A 16,056-nucleotide genomic window follows, 5' to 3' on the forward strand; every position below is an offset into this window, starting at 1 on the left:
CAATAACTTTTGGAGACGTGCAGCAGTTGTTTTCCACTAATACAGAACGCAACAACCCTTGTATACCCGACTGTGAAGCCAATCATCAAATGTACCTGTCCGTACATTTTGCCACGCCACCTGTGATATAATCCTGTTGTTGACTTCTTGCTGCGACAGACAATCAGTGACATGGTTCTTTTAACAAATAAATCACCAAAGTGTAAAAGAAACTCACCAGATTGATATACTGAGTTAAGAAAGTAAACCCAAGTCAAGAAAAAATATATATTCCATATTAAATGCCAAGTCTGTATATAGCTATACGTATAGGGACTAAAGAATAAGTTTGATAAATGCTATCATGATATGCCACAATGTAGTCAGGGAATTCTACACAATGTTGTTTACATGATTGATCATTTGCATGTCAACTACACACTGATATGTTGGGAAAAAATGGCAAAACATAAACAGACAGTAAAGATGACAAAAAAGCATGTTGTAACCTTCTCTACGGGGTCAAATTATTTTTAAAAACATTTAAATGGGGGCTTGGTCGCTCGTCTACATAGTACACACAATTTTCAATAACTCACCAAAACTACAGCTTGTAAAAGGCTGTTTCAGGGTTACACAAATGCAACAAGAGAGATAAAATAGCTGAATTTACCTCTTGGCATTATCCAACAAGATAAGCATGCTAACTCCAGCATCATCCCGGAAACTCTCATAATGGTGGCGGTCTGCATTGCCCATGAGAAAGTCAAATATGGCTGTGTCCATGATGTCTAGGAGTCGTGGCCCCATATCATAAGGTGTCATTTTCCTCACTGCCTCGCAGTAGTTGTCATCGTATTCCCATCTGTAAAAATTGAGAAACAATATGAAAAGAATGCAGCCACAGTATGAAGATCTTTCAAAAAGAGGGATATGGTCAGTCATCTGTTCTGTGCCTCAAAGTCCGTACACTCGCCTTTGAGTTGTATGCCTAGAATTATGCACACTCTCATGGGTTGGAATATTGACTTCACTATAAACTGCCATCCTGGGGTTTTACAGGCAGGGTGATTCAACAATGAGTGTGGCGTCCCTCGGATGGACGGTAAACCAGGCATTCTACCTACAGGCATTATTTGGTGGACGTTAAAGATCCCACGGTGTCCTTCACGAAGAGTAGGCGAGCTATCCCTGCACCTTGACCAAGTTCCAAATTATCGACGGAGTAGTGACCCTAGCAGAGAAACCAGCAGAGAAAATGGAAGCAGGATTGTAACCCTAGCAGAGAAACTGCTTTGGCAGAACCGACACTATAGATAGAGCATGGTACATGATGATAATGATATGTCTTGTACAAATTAAAGAAGTGCAGACTTGCACACAACCCTGATATTTATGGCTCTTGGCAAATCAGGAATTCCTAACATTGCCTTATAATTACAGCCACAATGCGATGATGTAAATTTAAGTATGCAAAGAAAGCTTGATATTTTCTTTACTGAAGTATGACAAAATAAAGTGGAAACTTTTACCGAGCCAGTTTTCCCTCAAGATAAGTGCGGCCCCATGGATGCCGGTGCTTTTGAAGAGGCCAGGACTCTGGCAGCCAAAGGGTAAGTGAGCCCTCAATAATCTCTCCATTGGCACATGCTGGTTCTGTCTCATGGCAGTAGTAACATTTTCCATAGAAGCAGGTGTTATTGCCTGCACAAGTCATGAAGGAAAGTTAATAAACTGCAAAAAAGGCAAAGAGCAATTCACTTTCGAGTTAACTTGCTGCAATATATAAATAATAATACATTATTATGCCAAATCACACATACAGCAGAGTTCCTTCAAGACATATTGATTCATTGGGCAAAGCATTTGACTTCATGAACATTCCGCCTGACTGGACACTATCTTACAAGGAATTACAAGGCATTTCAATGCAGGAAGTGGTGGCCTTAGACCCAGCAAGCCTGGGTAATCAGGCCAATATACAACTACATCCCCTATCCCTCCAACTCTTTATTTATTTATTTTTGTATACAAGATCGAGGCTCGTGTAAGAGCTAGCACATTAAACACACATTAGCACATAATACACAAAAAACATAAACGGACACATAAAACAATAAAGGGAGGGGGAGACAAGATGGGGAGAGAGAGGGAAGCACACAAGCACAACAGTAGAGAACAGGGACATCAGGAGATCTGTGGAAGGGAAAGGGCTGGGGGGAGGGGAAGGAGGAGGGAAGGGGTACACGGTATAAAACCATGGATGTGTTGGTCTTCTCCATACCTACCGAATTCAAGTTCAAAACTATCTACTCTTTCTGCTGGGAGACCTTTCCATGCATTTACAACTCCAAGTGAAAGATCTCTGCTTCACTACCTTCCTAACTCTCATCTAACTCTGAAACTGTGGTCCCGGGTCCTGTCAGTGTCCATTCTGCTGAAAAACTCTTCTGCCCCTATTTTGTCTATAAACTTCATTATCTTAAAAATCTCTATCAGATCCCCTTTATCTTCTACTATAAAAGGACGAGGTGTGTGTGTGTGTGTGTGTGTGTGTGTGTGTGTGTTTGTGGCATGTTTTTGGTGGAGCTTTCTGACGTGGAATGTGACACACCAAAATGATCGTCATGATCTCCTTAGTTGATTAGGCTAATTAACTTCAAAGAATCTGGAAGAATTCCCATGTTTTAAATGCATGCTATGTTAAGGATGTTAAGGTGTATTGATGTGATGAAATATTAAGAAGATTCGGTTGTGGGATGGCATTGAGAAGTGGATATAAAGGAATGCTGTGTCGGAAGGATTAGAGTGTTGGCTTCGTTTCTGCATTCTGTCAACAGACACTTGAGTAAGGTATGAAGAGGAATGCTAAATACCAATTTGCTTGCTTATAGATTCATGGTAAATGCTATTACGTTCTTTCTCTGTAGTTCTAAAAGTATCTTTTATTCTGTGTTATAGAGTATGTGGAGATAGATTTCAATAAAGTCTCATATCTGGAAAAGAGGTCTCGATTTGATTTCATAACAATTTATTGAAATCCATCACAACACTCAAGTGCCATGGATAAACTACTCAAACCCAAGAGGTTCAACGGAGAAGCGAATGCAAGCAATGCCGGGAACGAATGGACACACTGGATACGATCTTTAGAGAACTACCTGGAAGCCGTACCCGACGTCTCGGACCGACAGAAGCTGAATATCCTCATTTGCAACATGTCCAGCGATGTCTTTGACTACTTCTCCCACTGTGAGACCTATGATAATTCTGTAGCGGTCTTGCGAGCACTCTACGTAAAACCACAAAGCGCTATCTACGCCCGACATCTGCTTGCTACACACGCAGGCAAGAGCCAGCTGAGACATTGGAGCAGTATACGCAGGTGTGACAACAACTTGGCAAGGACTGCGGGGTGCCACATCGGACGGCCATCAAGGGCACCGATGAGCTCATGCCTTCATTACTGGTCTCCAATCGCCTGCTATTCGTCAGCGATTGCGCGAGAATGAGGCTATTACCTTTCAGGTTGTGTACGAACAGGCCAGGGTTCTGCAACTGGCCCAGGTCCGATCTGAGACGTACAGACGTCAATATCTGAGGGCGTGCACTGCGACTGCCGAGAAATGCTCGGAAGCGGTTTCCATCGCGGAGCGAGCTCCCGAGAGGGGCTGCCCTTGCCTGCCCCCACCCCCCCCCCCCCCACACTCGGCGAGATTCAGGACACTGAGGAGAGCAGCCCGATTACCACGGCTGTGACGACTGCTGCAGCGGCGACGTCTAAATGTTTTTTTGGGGGGAATCGACCACATCCGCGGAACCAGTGTCCAGCTCGAGAAGTGATATGTAATTGCTGTGGCAAGAAGGGACACTTTGCCAAAGTCTATAGATCGACCAAGGCTAGACGAACGATGCTCGTGGGTATGCACGTGTCTAGAGCTGTGCCTGTCAATGGGGACGCACCTCGCGGCCTGGTGAGAGCGGTGATATCTGTGGTGATCAATGGTGAAGTGGCTGAAGCTTTGATCGATACGGGAAGCAGCGAAAGCCACGTCAGCCAATATCTTGTCAGAAGATATGGATGGCCCACCACACTCAGCGAGTGTATATGGCTTCAGCGGCACTATGGCAAAGTTCAAAATGGGTTTGTGTCGTGAACTTGGTGGCTCATGATATATTGCATATGGATGTTAAGATGATGGTGTTGCAGAATCTGTGCTCCGATGTTCTCCTGGGACATTATTTCTTGAATCAACACGGGCGTTTAGAGATGAAGTTCAATGGTGAACAATTCCCTAATTCCCCTAACGTCTTCTCGGTATGTAGTTTGGCGGGAATGTCTATCGAGCCGCCCCCACCGTTCCCGTGTCTGACACCAAATTTCCGTCAGATTACTGTGACGTCGAGGCAATATTTGCGCCCCGATGCTCAATTTATCGCGGATGAGACTAAGCGGCTGCTACGGGAGGGTATCATCGAACCGAGCAGCTCACCTTGGAGGGCTCAAGTGCTCGTAGTCAATAATCCTAATCACCGGAAGCGAATGGTCATCGATTATTCTCAAATGATCAATCGATTTACCCAACTTGACGCATACCCGCTCCCCAAGATGGACGACATGGTCAGGAAGGTATCTACCTACAGGGTATTTAGCACCTTGGACTTTTGACGGGCTTATCACCAGTTACCTATCAGGGAGACAGATCGCCCTTACACCGACTTCGAATCTGGTCAGTGGTTGTATCAATTTCGTAGGATTCCCTTCGGGGTAACTAACGGGGTCGAGTGCTTCAAACGGGCGACTGATGACATTATATCCAGAGAACAACTAAAAGATGTATTTGTGTACGTTGACAATGTCACAGTTTGCGGCCGGGATCAGGTGCATCATGATTCAAACTTACGTCGGTTTTTGGACGTGGCTCAGAAATACAATCTGACCTTCAACGAGAAGTGTAGCTATTCAGTCAAAACAGTGGATCTCTTGGGGTACACCGTGACCGGAGGGAAGATATGACCTGATTCTGCTCGGCTGCAACCTTTGCTCGATATGGCCCCTCCCATTGATCACGCTGCGTTACGTAGAGCCATGGGGCTGTTTGCTCATTATTCCAAGTGGACCCCAAGTTTTTCAGAGAAGATCAGACCACTGGTAGAATGTAAAAACTTTCCGCTAACCTTGGACGCTAAGACTGTCTTTCAACAACTGAAAGACGATATAGCAAGTGCTGTTGTGACCTTGATTGATGAGTCTGTTCCTTTCATGGTCGAGACAGATGCCTCGGACAGCGCTATCGCAGCGACACTCAATCAAGCGGGAAGGCCGGTCGCTTTCTTTTCTAGGACCTTGTCTGATAGTGAGAAGCGTCATTCTGCCATCGAGAAAGAAGAGCAGTCAGACGGTGGCGCCATTTCCTACTAGGTAAACATTTTCAGCTGATCATGGACCAGCAGTCCGTTGCTTTCATGTATGACGGTCGGCATGCGCAGAAAATTTAAAATGAAAAGATCGCTCGCTGGCGCGTTGAATTAGCCGACTTTAGCTTTGACATTGTGTATAGACCGGGACGAGATAATTTGGCTGCTGATGCTCTATCTCGACCGGTCTGTTCGGGAATGGCCACCAGCGAGTTACGTGATATTCATGAATCGCCTTGTCACCACAGGGTCACTCGATTGGCTCACTTCGTGTAGAGTAGGAATCTGCCTTTTTCTGTAAATGACGTCCGGCGTCTTTGTAAGACGTACTCCGTGTGCACTGAAGTTAAACCGAGTTTTTATAGACCACCTATGGGAACTCCGATTCATGCCGGAAGGCCTTGGGAGCGTCTGAACATGGATTTCAATGGTCCTTTGCCTGCTGCAGGGACATGCCGATACATTCTTACTGTTGTTGATGAGTACTCCCGATTTACGTTTGCTTTTCCGTGTGTCGACATGTCATCTGCGACGGTGATTGAATGTTTTCGGCAATTGTTTTTACTGTTCGGATACCCTGCTTTCGTTCACTCGGATAGAGGTACAGCCTTTTTGTCTCGAGAGATTAAGCAGTTTCTCAGATTAAGATTAAGCTCAGATTAAGATTAAGCAGATAAAGTGATTAATGATAACGTCAAGGTTCCGGAGATCCCATCGGTTTCAGGAAACCCTTTAAGAGAGCGGTCTGATGAGGATGATCCTCTTTTGGCGAGATCCGGGGATCCGGGCACTAATGGGATTTGTCGGACCCGTGCTGGAAGATTGTGCCAACCGCCTACTCGTTTTGGTTGGTAGAGCTCTGCACTCTGTTATGTTGATTTCTTGGTTATTTGCTATTTATTTGCGAGCTTGTGTTTTTAATGGAGGGAGAATGTGATGAAATATGAAGAAGAAGATTCGGTTGTGGGATGGCATTGAGAAGTGGATATAAAAGAATGCTGTGTAGGAAGGAAGAGAGTGTTTTTTTTTTGTTTTTTTTGGTATTCAAGATCGAGGCTCGTGAAAGAGCTAACATTAATCACACAAAAAGTCAAACCGACACATAAAACACAAAATAAGGGGAGCGGTAGACAAGATGGGGAGAGAGGGGGAAGGACACAAACACAACATTTGAGAGCAGGGACATCGAGAGAAATGTGGGACGGAGAAGGCTTGGGGGAGGTGGGAGAGGTATAAAACACATGAACACTGCAAGGACTTCCAGGAAAGAAGTTGGAATTTCAAAAAAGTGTATCTGGGGTGAATTAGCAGGGGTAAAAAAGATCAAGGTTATGGATGGGGGAAGATAAGGGATGGTGGTGAACAGCTGTTTTAAAGACCTGGAGGGAGGAGTGAGATTGAAGGGAGTGGGGGAGTTTGTTCCAGAGGCGGGAGAAAAGGGGAATGAAAGAGTGAAGGTGAGCAGAGAGCCTAGATTTTGGCAGTTTAACCATAAGAGGGTTGCTGGCAGATCTTGTGCGACCTATAGGAATATTAGGGGGACAGAGCACAGAGAGAACTGGGGAAGCAAGGCCGGAGAGGAGTCGGTAGACGACAGAAAGTGTTGGCTTCATTTCTGCATTCTGTCAGCAGACACTTGAGTAAGGTATGAAGAGAAATGCTAAATACCAATTTGCTTGCTTATAGATTACTGGTAAATGCTATTACGTTCTTTCTCTGTAGTTCTAACAGTATCTTTTATTGTGTGTTATTGGGTATGAATGAATGAATGAATGATCGTTTCAAGGCCATTTTCCCCGCTAAGGCGGGGGTTAGCCTTGCGGGCCCCATGACAATCATGGTTCCCTGTTTGAGGCAATGTTTTTATGGCCGGATGCCCTTCCTGGCACCAACCCTTGGTCACGCTCTTACGATGCGCAGGGATACGGTGTACGTATTCTAAACTGGGGTACACACCGGGGTCATTCATCCCAGCAAGCTGGTACTCAATTTGCCGACCTCGGAAGGATGACAGGCTGAATCAACCCCCCTGGTGTTAACTCAGCGATCGACCAGGATTCGAACCCAGGATCCTAGGATCCCAAGCCGGCAACCTAACCGCTAAGCCAACACCAGGCTTGTGGAGACCAGGTGTGTACCAACACCACCAGGTATGTGGAGATATAAAGCCTCATATTTGGAAAAGAGGTCTCGACTTGATTTCATAACAATTGAGCAGTTTAATTAGGTCCTTCCACAACATGGCATTCTAAATATAAAATAAACTAGAACGGCACTCAGTAGAGTGCATACCTCCGCGAGGCTGAACAGTTTATATTTTGTATCCCACTGATCGGCCAGATCTGGATCCAGTCCGTGACCAAAATCTAATCGCTTGTTCTTGTCGCCTAACCAACTCGTCCACCTAGTTTTGTCAAAATCCGTACATGACTTTTTAAGATACCATGCTATACATCGTTTTTTGGCCCCATCACTAAATGTTGAAGAATCACTTATATATGTAAAAATAATTTCCTATCCGTATCCGTATTCGGATCTTCACCAAAATCGAATCAATTCGTCCTATTCACACACCAAACATATCCACCAAGTTTCGTCCAAATCCGTCCACAACTTTTTGAGATATCCTGTTTACAGAGAGACAGGCAACCAGAAAGGGGTGAAAATATAACCGCCACCCAACTTTGGTGGTGGCATTAGTAATAAAAAGAATGATAACATTGTAACAAAGCATATATGAATTATACTAATAATCTTAACAACTATAATAGTATAATTTGGCAATAATAATAACGAACGTACAACCTCCCCTCCCCCCACCCGGGCCCAAGTACATCTGGGCTTGGTGAAAGGCAAGCTATTGCTCAAGCAGTGCAGCAGACAGGTATGCTACAAGGTCATGCAGACCAATGAAAATTTGTTCCAATGAACCAAAGGCCCACTAGCAATGTAAAAAGTCATGTCTCCTTCAGCTATTCCTCATAGCTTACTCTAGCTAGACCCGAAATCAATCGAGTTGCCTTACGATGCATCCTATGGAAGTTATGTCCTTCCTCAGATGTGGTGACCAAAACCGAACACAATAATCCAGATGAGGTCTCACTAAGTTCCCATACAGTGTTAACACTACCTCTTTAAATTATTAATATATTCCCTTACGAATACAACCTAAAACCCAATTAGTTTTACTGAAAGCTGCATGGCACCGGGCTATCTACTGAACCCCCTCATCCCGCCACATCTAATTCCACCCACCCCTAGGTCCGTCTCCTGTGTTGCACGCGTTATGATTGCCCCTTGCATTGCGTAATCTCTATTTCAATTGTTCTTATCCAAGGAGTTTGGGGTGGGGGGGCGATTGCAAAATTGTGATTTGGGGGGCAGTTGAGGACTTGGGGTTGGGGGAGGGAGTTGATTTAATCGAGCAACATCTGAAGGGAGAACATAGCTAGACAATATGAAATTCACATGATGTTGAAATGTTCTTTGCATAATATTGTTGAAGTCACATTTTATATTACACGGGATTACCTAGCCTGGTGTTGGCTTAGCGGTTAGGGTGCCAGCTTGGGATCCCAGGATCCTGGGTTCGAATCCCGGTCGATTGCTGAATTAACGCCAGGGGGGGTTGACTCAGCCTGTCATCCTTCCGAGGTCGGCAAATTGAGTACCAGTTCACTGGTAATTCCCTGTGTGTCGCAAGAGGTGACTAACAGGGTTGGTGGCAGGAAGGGCATCTGGCCATAAAACATCGCTTCAAAAAGGGGACGATGGTGCCCAAAAAAGGCCAACCCCTGCTCTGCGGGGGGAAATGGCCTCTAAAGGTGGTTACCACCGTTACTTACTAGTACATAGTTAATATTACTTTGAAGAAACTATATTCATAACATGCGTGAGAATTGCTTTGCAATACATGTCCCCTTCCGATGTAATATTTTTAAGTCCAAAAGGGCATAACTCTAAAAAAAATCACATCATACAAAGGTATTTATTGATTTGGTATTTATTGATCAAGATGTTAGTTACCATAGAATACCTTGATGCAAGAACGTTGCCAAGAGTCGTTCTGTTGCCACAGGCTTAATTTCTGTTTTCAAGTTCACATAACGTCCAACAACCAAAGGTGCTCGTCGAAAACCAAGGATTCTACAAAAAAAAGCGATGTTAATACAAAAGGTATTGGTGTCTTTTCCAACATTTTTTTTGCCATTTAATAGGACTAGGGCATTGCCCGTACTATATCTATATCTAAAATTATATCCCCCCCCTCTATTTACATGAAATGGTTTGGTCCAAAGCGAACGGCTTGCGAGTACGGTGACAATCCCCCCCCTCTATTTACATGCAATGGTTTGGTCCAAAGCGAACGGCTTCCGGAGTTTGGTAAAGAAATCGCCATCGCGTGCACAAACGCGCAGGAAAGCGAATGAATCACAAATTCGGTTTTATTAGTTTTAAAACATAGTTTAACGCCAACATAGTTTGCAAACGTGAAATAAATGAATACGCTCTCAAATGTGCCATCCGAGGCAGAGTGTGTCCTCCACGTTCGGCACACGCGATCGTTCGCTGCTCTCTGATTGGTTGAATCGTTTTTTGGACATAGCTCGGTAAGTAATTGTCCGATTAATATGAAACCTTGAAAAGGCACATCCTCGGGTCCCCAGCAATATACCTGGCAAGTTAAAAGTATATCGGACCCGTGGTTGTCGAGAAACAGCGGTCACAGACAAACAGACGTACAGACGTACAGAGATTACTGGAATTATAGATAGATGAAGCATTTCCATAGAGTGCTAACATCACAATCTGTAAGAATTTGTGGATTTAATGTTTTTAAAATTCCCCTACGCCAAAGAGGCTATATACACCTCTAGCCCTCAATTCACTTATGCAATTTTCCTTGTCTTTCCTGTCCTGAACCTTGTATATCCTGAATCCAGCTCGACATCCCGAATTATGACAGTAGAAGTCATTAGGATGGGGGAAGTCACACATCAGACACTGTGAGGTTTTCCACACATCACATTGTAATGACAACCATACATACGTCAGATCTTTCAATCGGGAGATTTTATTCAGCCACCCTATGTTCTGCCGTATTTTACATCCAACAGCACAAATCATCGATATCTATCCCAATGCTTGTAGAATCCTATTTTTATGTGTGGACGAGCTGGACACTTATTTCCAACGGGTTGTCCTTTTTCAAAATATAGAATGATTTGAAATGCTTAAAATTATTTTGAAGTTGTATTTATTAATTATTTTGAAGAATAATGATTAAAATTGAAGTATAAACAGTGCCTTCAGAAAGTATTCGCACCCCTTGACTTTTTTCATATTTTAGCTCACCTGGACTTTAGTCCGGTGAGCTTATGTGATCGAGCAGTGTCCGTAGGTAAGTGAGTGAGTGAGTGAGTCTGTAAACACTTCAGTCATTATCGCTTGAACCAAACATGATTTTGATGAAACCTGGCTACAAGCTTCATATCTGATGCCCAACAAAGGTGTACTGACCGCATCAAAATCTGCACTCATCAAGGGAATCTACGGGGGGTTTTGAACCCCATCCCCCCCAAAATCGGTATTTCCTCTCTTCTTGAAACCACACACACGATTTTGATGATATTTGGCCACAATATTCACATCTGATGCGTAACGAAAGTGTATTGACCGCGTCAACATCTGCATTCATTCTGGGGGTCGACGGGATGTTTTTTTTAACCCCTTTCACCCCCCCCCCCCCCCAAATAGGTATTTTCTCTATTCTCTGAAACTAAACACACAGTTTTGATGAAACTTGACCACAAGCTTCATATCTGATGCCTAATGACGGTGTATTGACCACATCAAAATCTGTGTTCATTAAGGGAAACTACGGGGATGTTTTTGACCCCCCCTCCCTCCCCCAAAATAGGTATTTGCTCTCTTCTCCGAAACTACACACACAATTTCAATGAAACTTCATCACAATCTTCATTGCCCAAGATGCACCAAAGTTTGTTCACGGCATTAAAAATATCAGGATCTGAGGGAGTCTGTGGGTGGTTTGAGTGATGTTGCTCCTGATCCAGGTGAGCTTCAGTACCCGCGGTCCTGTTTTTCTATTAATTTCCAATGTGTAAAGAATCCCATGAAGAGTTTCACAAAAGTTGCTGAAACTGCTAGAGTTTGTACAGAAGGTGCTTGATTTACAAGGTCAAGTTCACATTTACAGAATCCCATGAAGAGTTTCACAAAAGTTGCTGAAACTGCTAGAGTTTGTACAGAGGTGCTTGATTTACAAGGTTCACATTTACAGCGGTCCTATTTTTTGTGTTACAGCCTGAATTTAAAAGGGATTTTTCACCTGCGATGTTTGTGGTAGATGCTGTGGGTCCCACATTGGACTATACAGCTATCACACAACACACAATGCTGAGTGAGCATGCCAACGAAGGGAAGAGATTTGTAGAAAGTGATGACTCACACAAAATAATCATCAAAATGGATTAAAGTTGAGATTTATTTTTTGTCATTCATCTACACATAATGCTCTATAATGTCAAAGTGAATATATATTTTTGATTTTAGAAATTTTTATACAAGAACAATTAAAAGCTAGAACGGCACTCAGGCATACCTCCGCTTGGTTGGCCATATCACTCGATAGTGAAGAATCACTTTAAAAATTATACTAGCTGGATCCGGATCCAGATCTTCACCAAAATTGAATTGATTCTTCTTTATCACACACACAACCGGTCCAACATGTTTTGTCCAAATTCATCCATAACTTTTTGAGATGTCCTGCTATGTATCGTTTTGGGCCCTATCTCCCAATGGTGAAGAATCACTTAAAGATTAAATAATTATCATATCCGAATCCATATTCAGATATGCACCAAAATCGAATCGAATCGTCCTTGTCAGACACCCAACCAGTCCACCAAGTTTCGACCAAATCCGTCCACAACTTTTTTAGATATCCTGCTATGTACAGTCGTCGCCAAAAATATTGGCACACTTGCACTTTTTCCAAATAACTCACAATTTTCTCGAAAAATAAGTTGAAATTAACAAAAGTATTTGGTCTCCACAATTCTTTATTTCACTGTTAATATTACAGAACCTTTGTTTTTGATTCAGAACTTAATATATCATTTTAAATTAGGAAATAAAAAGAAATGGCATTGACAAAATGATTGACACCCTCGACTTAATATTTGGTAGCACAGACTTTAGACAAAATAACTGCAGTCAAGCGCTTCCTATGGCCATGAATAAGCTTACTACACCTCTCTACTGGCAGCTTGGCCCACTCTTCTGGTGCAAACTGCTCCAGTTCTCCTAGATTTGAAGGGTGCCTTCTCCCAACTGCTATTTTCAGATCTCCCCATAGGTGTTCAATGGGATTTAGATCTGGACTCATTGCTGGCCACTTCAGAACAGTCCAGCGTTTTGTCTTGAACCATCCCTGGGTGATTTTTGAAGTGTGTTTGGGGTCATTGTCGTGCTGCAAGACCTATGACCTTCGACGGAGACCCAGCTTTCTGACACTGGGTTCAACATTGCACTCCAAAATGCCTTCGTAATCTCTTGATTTCATGACGCCATGCACACATTAAAGGCACCCAGTGTCAGAGGCAGCACAGCAACCCAAAACATCAATGAACCTCCTCCGTGTTTGACTGTGGGGAAGGTGTTCTTTTCTTTGAAGGCTTCATTTTGTTTTCTGTAAACATAGAGATGATGTGCTTTACCAAAAACGAAAACTTAGTCTCATCTGTCCACTGGACATTCTCCCAGAAGGATTTTGGCTTGTTCAGGTTTGTTTTGGAAAACTCCAGTCAGGCTTTCTTACATATGTCTCTCTCTCAGCAGTTTTTTTTTTTTTTTTTTTTTTTTTGTATACTGAATCGAGGCTCGTGAAAGAGCTAACATTTACTTCACAAACAAATCAACCAGACAAACAAAATACCCAAAAAGAGGGAGCGGAAGACAAGATGGGGAGAGAAGGGGAAGCACACAAACACAACATCTGAGAGCAGGGAGATGTGTGGAAGGGAGAGGGCCCGGGGGGAGGAGGCATGGGAAGGGGGGGGGGGGGAGGGAGAAGTATAAAACACAAGGACACCAAGGACTTCCTGGACAGAAGTTGGTATTTCAAAAAAGTGGAATTGGGGTGAAATTAGCGGGGGTAGAAAAGATCAAGGTTTTGGATGGGGGAAGATAAGAGATGGTGGTGAACAGCTGTTTTAAAGACTTGGAGGGTGGAGTGGGATTGAAGAGAGTGAGGGAGTTTGTTCCAGAGGCGGGAGAAAAGAGGAATTAAGGAGTGAAGGTGAGCAGAGAGTCTTGATTTTGGCAGTTTAACCATAAGAGGGTTGCAGGCAGATCTTGTGCGACCTGTAGGAATATTTGCGGGACAGAGCCCAGAGAGAGCTGGGGGGGGCAAGGCCAGAGAGGAGTCGGTAGAAGACGGAAAGACCACCAACCTGCCTGCGGTGAGTGAGTGAGAGGCCCTTGGAGTTAGCTTCATCGCGGGAGATTCCAATGATTCTGAATGCTTTGGTTTCAACAGCGTGAAGGCGAGCTAGGTGTGAGGCAGGAGCACCAGCCCAGAGGGGAGAGCAGTATTCCATTGAGCTGCGGATGAAAGCCTTGTATGTGGTGAGGAGCTCAGGTGTGCCAAGGAAGGACTTTGCACGACGGAGGATGCCCAGTCGGCGACTGGCTTTGGAGGCCAGATTTGAAACGTGGTTTTCCCAGGAAAGATCATGGCAGATAGTGAGACCCAAAAGCTTGAGTGACAGAACTTCTTGGAGAGGATTATTCAGAAAGTGGATGGGAGGGTTGTCCAGTCGGTCTTTTCGGAGAGACATCGTAAGAGTGTGAGATTTGTCAGGATTGAAAGACATGTTCCACTTGTTTGCCCAGTCTGTGATTTTGTTAAGGTCTGCAGAGAGTGAGGAGGCTGCAGACTGCCGATCTGAGGGATGAAGAATGGAGCGACAGAGTCGAGTCGTCAGCAAAGAGATAGAGGATTTTCACGAGTCAGAGAGATCATTGATAAAAAACAAAAAAAAATAACCACCTTTAGAGGCCATTTTTCCCCGCAAAGCGGGGGTTGGCCTTTTTCGGGAACCGTGGTTGTTGTTGTTTTTCGGTCCCCTTTTTGAAGCAATGTTTTACGGCCGGATGCCCTTCCTGACGCCAACCCTTTTTGCCGCCTTTAACGACAAACAGGGAATTACCAGTGAACTGGTACTCAATTAGCCGACCTCGGAAGGATGACAGGCTGAGTCAACCCTCCTGGCGTTAATTTAGCGATCGACCGGGATTCGAACCCAGGATCCTTGGATCCTAAGCCGGCACCCTAGCCGCTAGCCCAACACCAACACCGCTAGCCCAACACTTCATCATTGATGAAGACCAGAAAAAGCACAGGGCCCAGAACACTGCCTTGGGGAACTCTAGCCTGAACAGGAAGAGGAGATGAGAGAAACCCATTCAGGGCCACACGTTGACTACGACTAGAGAGGAAGTCCGCCAGCCATGCGTGGAGATTTCCATGGATACCAAAAGAGGAGAGTTTGGTGAGCAGAGCGGGGTGCCAGACCATATCGAAGGCACGTGATATGTCAAGGGAGACTGCTCTAATTTCCTGTTTGGCATTGAGGACCTCCATCCATTGTTGAGAAAGCAGAAGCAGCATGTCCAGAGTGGAGTGTCCAGGTCTGAAACCAAATTGATGATCAGAGATCAAACCATTGGAGAAGAGGAAAGATTTCATATCTGAAGCAATGATGGATTCCATGACTTTGCTGATAATTGGGAGAAGGCTGATTGGTCTGTAGTTGCTGGGATCTGTTTTTGCACCTTTTTTGTGCAAAGCGGTGATGTTGGCAGATTTCCAAGCAGATGGAAGATGACCTTGAGCAAAAGAGAGGGTGAAGAGAACAGAGAGAGGGAGTGAAAGAGCGGAAGAACATGATTTTAGGACCCGTGGGCTGATGCCGTCAGGTCCAGTTGCAGAATCAGAGTCGAGGGTTGACAGAAACTTTTCCACCTTGTCAGGAGGAAAGGACACAGAGTCCAGGAGCAGCTGGGTACGACTGGGTATGGTGGGTACAGAGAGGGATGGGTTTGGGACACAAGATTTAGAGGCAAACACAGAGTTGAGGCATTCAGCTTTTTCACGTGCGGAGTCAGCCGTGTGGCCATTTGAGGTGAGGGAGGGGATGGAGGGGGAACAAACACCAGAAACAGATTTGACCAGACGCCACCAGGATTTGGAAGAGGGAGACAGATAAGAGAGTTCGGTCCTGAGAACGGAGAGATATTGTTTCCTGGCTCTCCTGAGGGTGGACACACACTTGTTTCGGGCTTTGTGAAAGGAAATGAGATTTCCTTCCGTTGGATTTGCTTTCCAGGAGACGAAAGCAAGTTGTTTCTGGGCAATAGCCTCACCACAAGATTCCATGTACCATGGACGGGAGGAAGGGTATGACAACTGAAGACGAGATGGGATAAATCTGTGCATGAGAGAGAGCAATTTACTTTGGAAGAATTCCCAGGATGAGTTGATGTCAGAGGCAGTAGAGATGGGAGACCAGTCCAGATGATTGATGGCTGCTTGAAGACCGTGCCAGTTGGCCTGAGTGAAATGCCAGA

At 44.5% G+C, this 16,056-nt stretch overlaps 1 protein-coding gene across 2 annotated transcripts in view; it reads right to left on the minus strand.

Annotated features, from left to right (window-relative positions):
* The window catches only part of FAM20B (FAM20B glycosaminoglycan xylosylkinase), an 81,124-nt gene that overhangs the window by 9,984 nt on the left and 55,084 nt on the right, over positions 1-16,056 (minus strand). For both annotated transcript variants that reach the window (XM_068124493.2, XM_068124494.2), the window contains exons 5-7: positions 9,434-9,543; positions 1,512-1,683; positions 653-844 (exon numbers count right to left, since the gene is read on the minus strand). In XM_068124493.2, the coding sequence (XP_067980594.2) occupies positions 653-844; positions 1,512-1,683; positions 9,434-9,543 (474 nt within the window). The remainder of the gene's footprint in view (positions 1-652; positions 845-1,511; positions 1,684-9,433; positions 9,544-16,056) is intronic.

The sequence above is a fragment of the Myxine glutinosa genome, chromosome 8 (genome assembly GCF_964187855.1).
Source record: "Myxine glutinosa chromosome 8, kmMyxGlut1.1, whole genome shotgun sequence".
NCBI classification, from domain to species: domain Eukaryota; kingdom Metazoa; phylum Chordata; class Myxini; order Myxiniformes; family Myxinidae; genus Myxine; species Myxine glutinosa.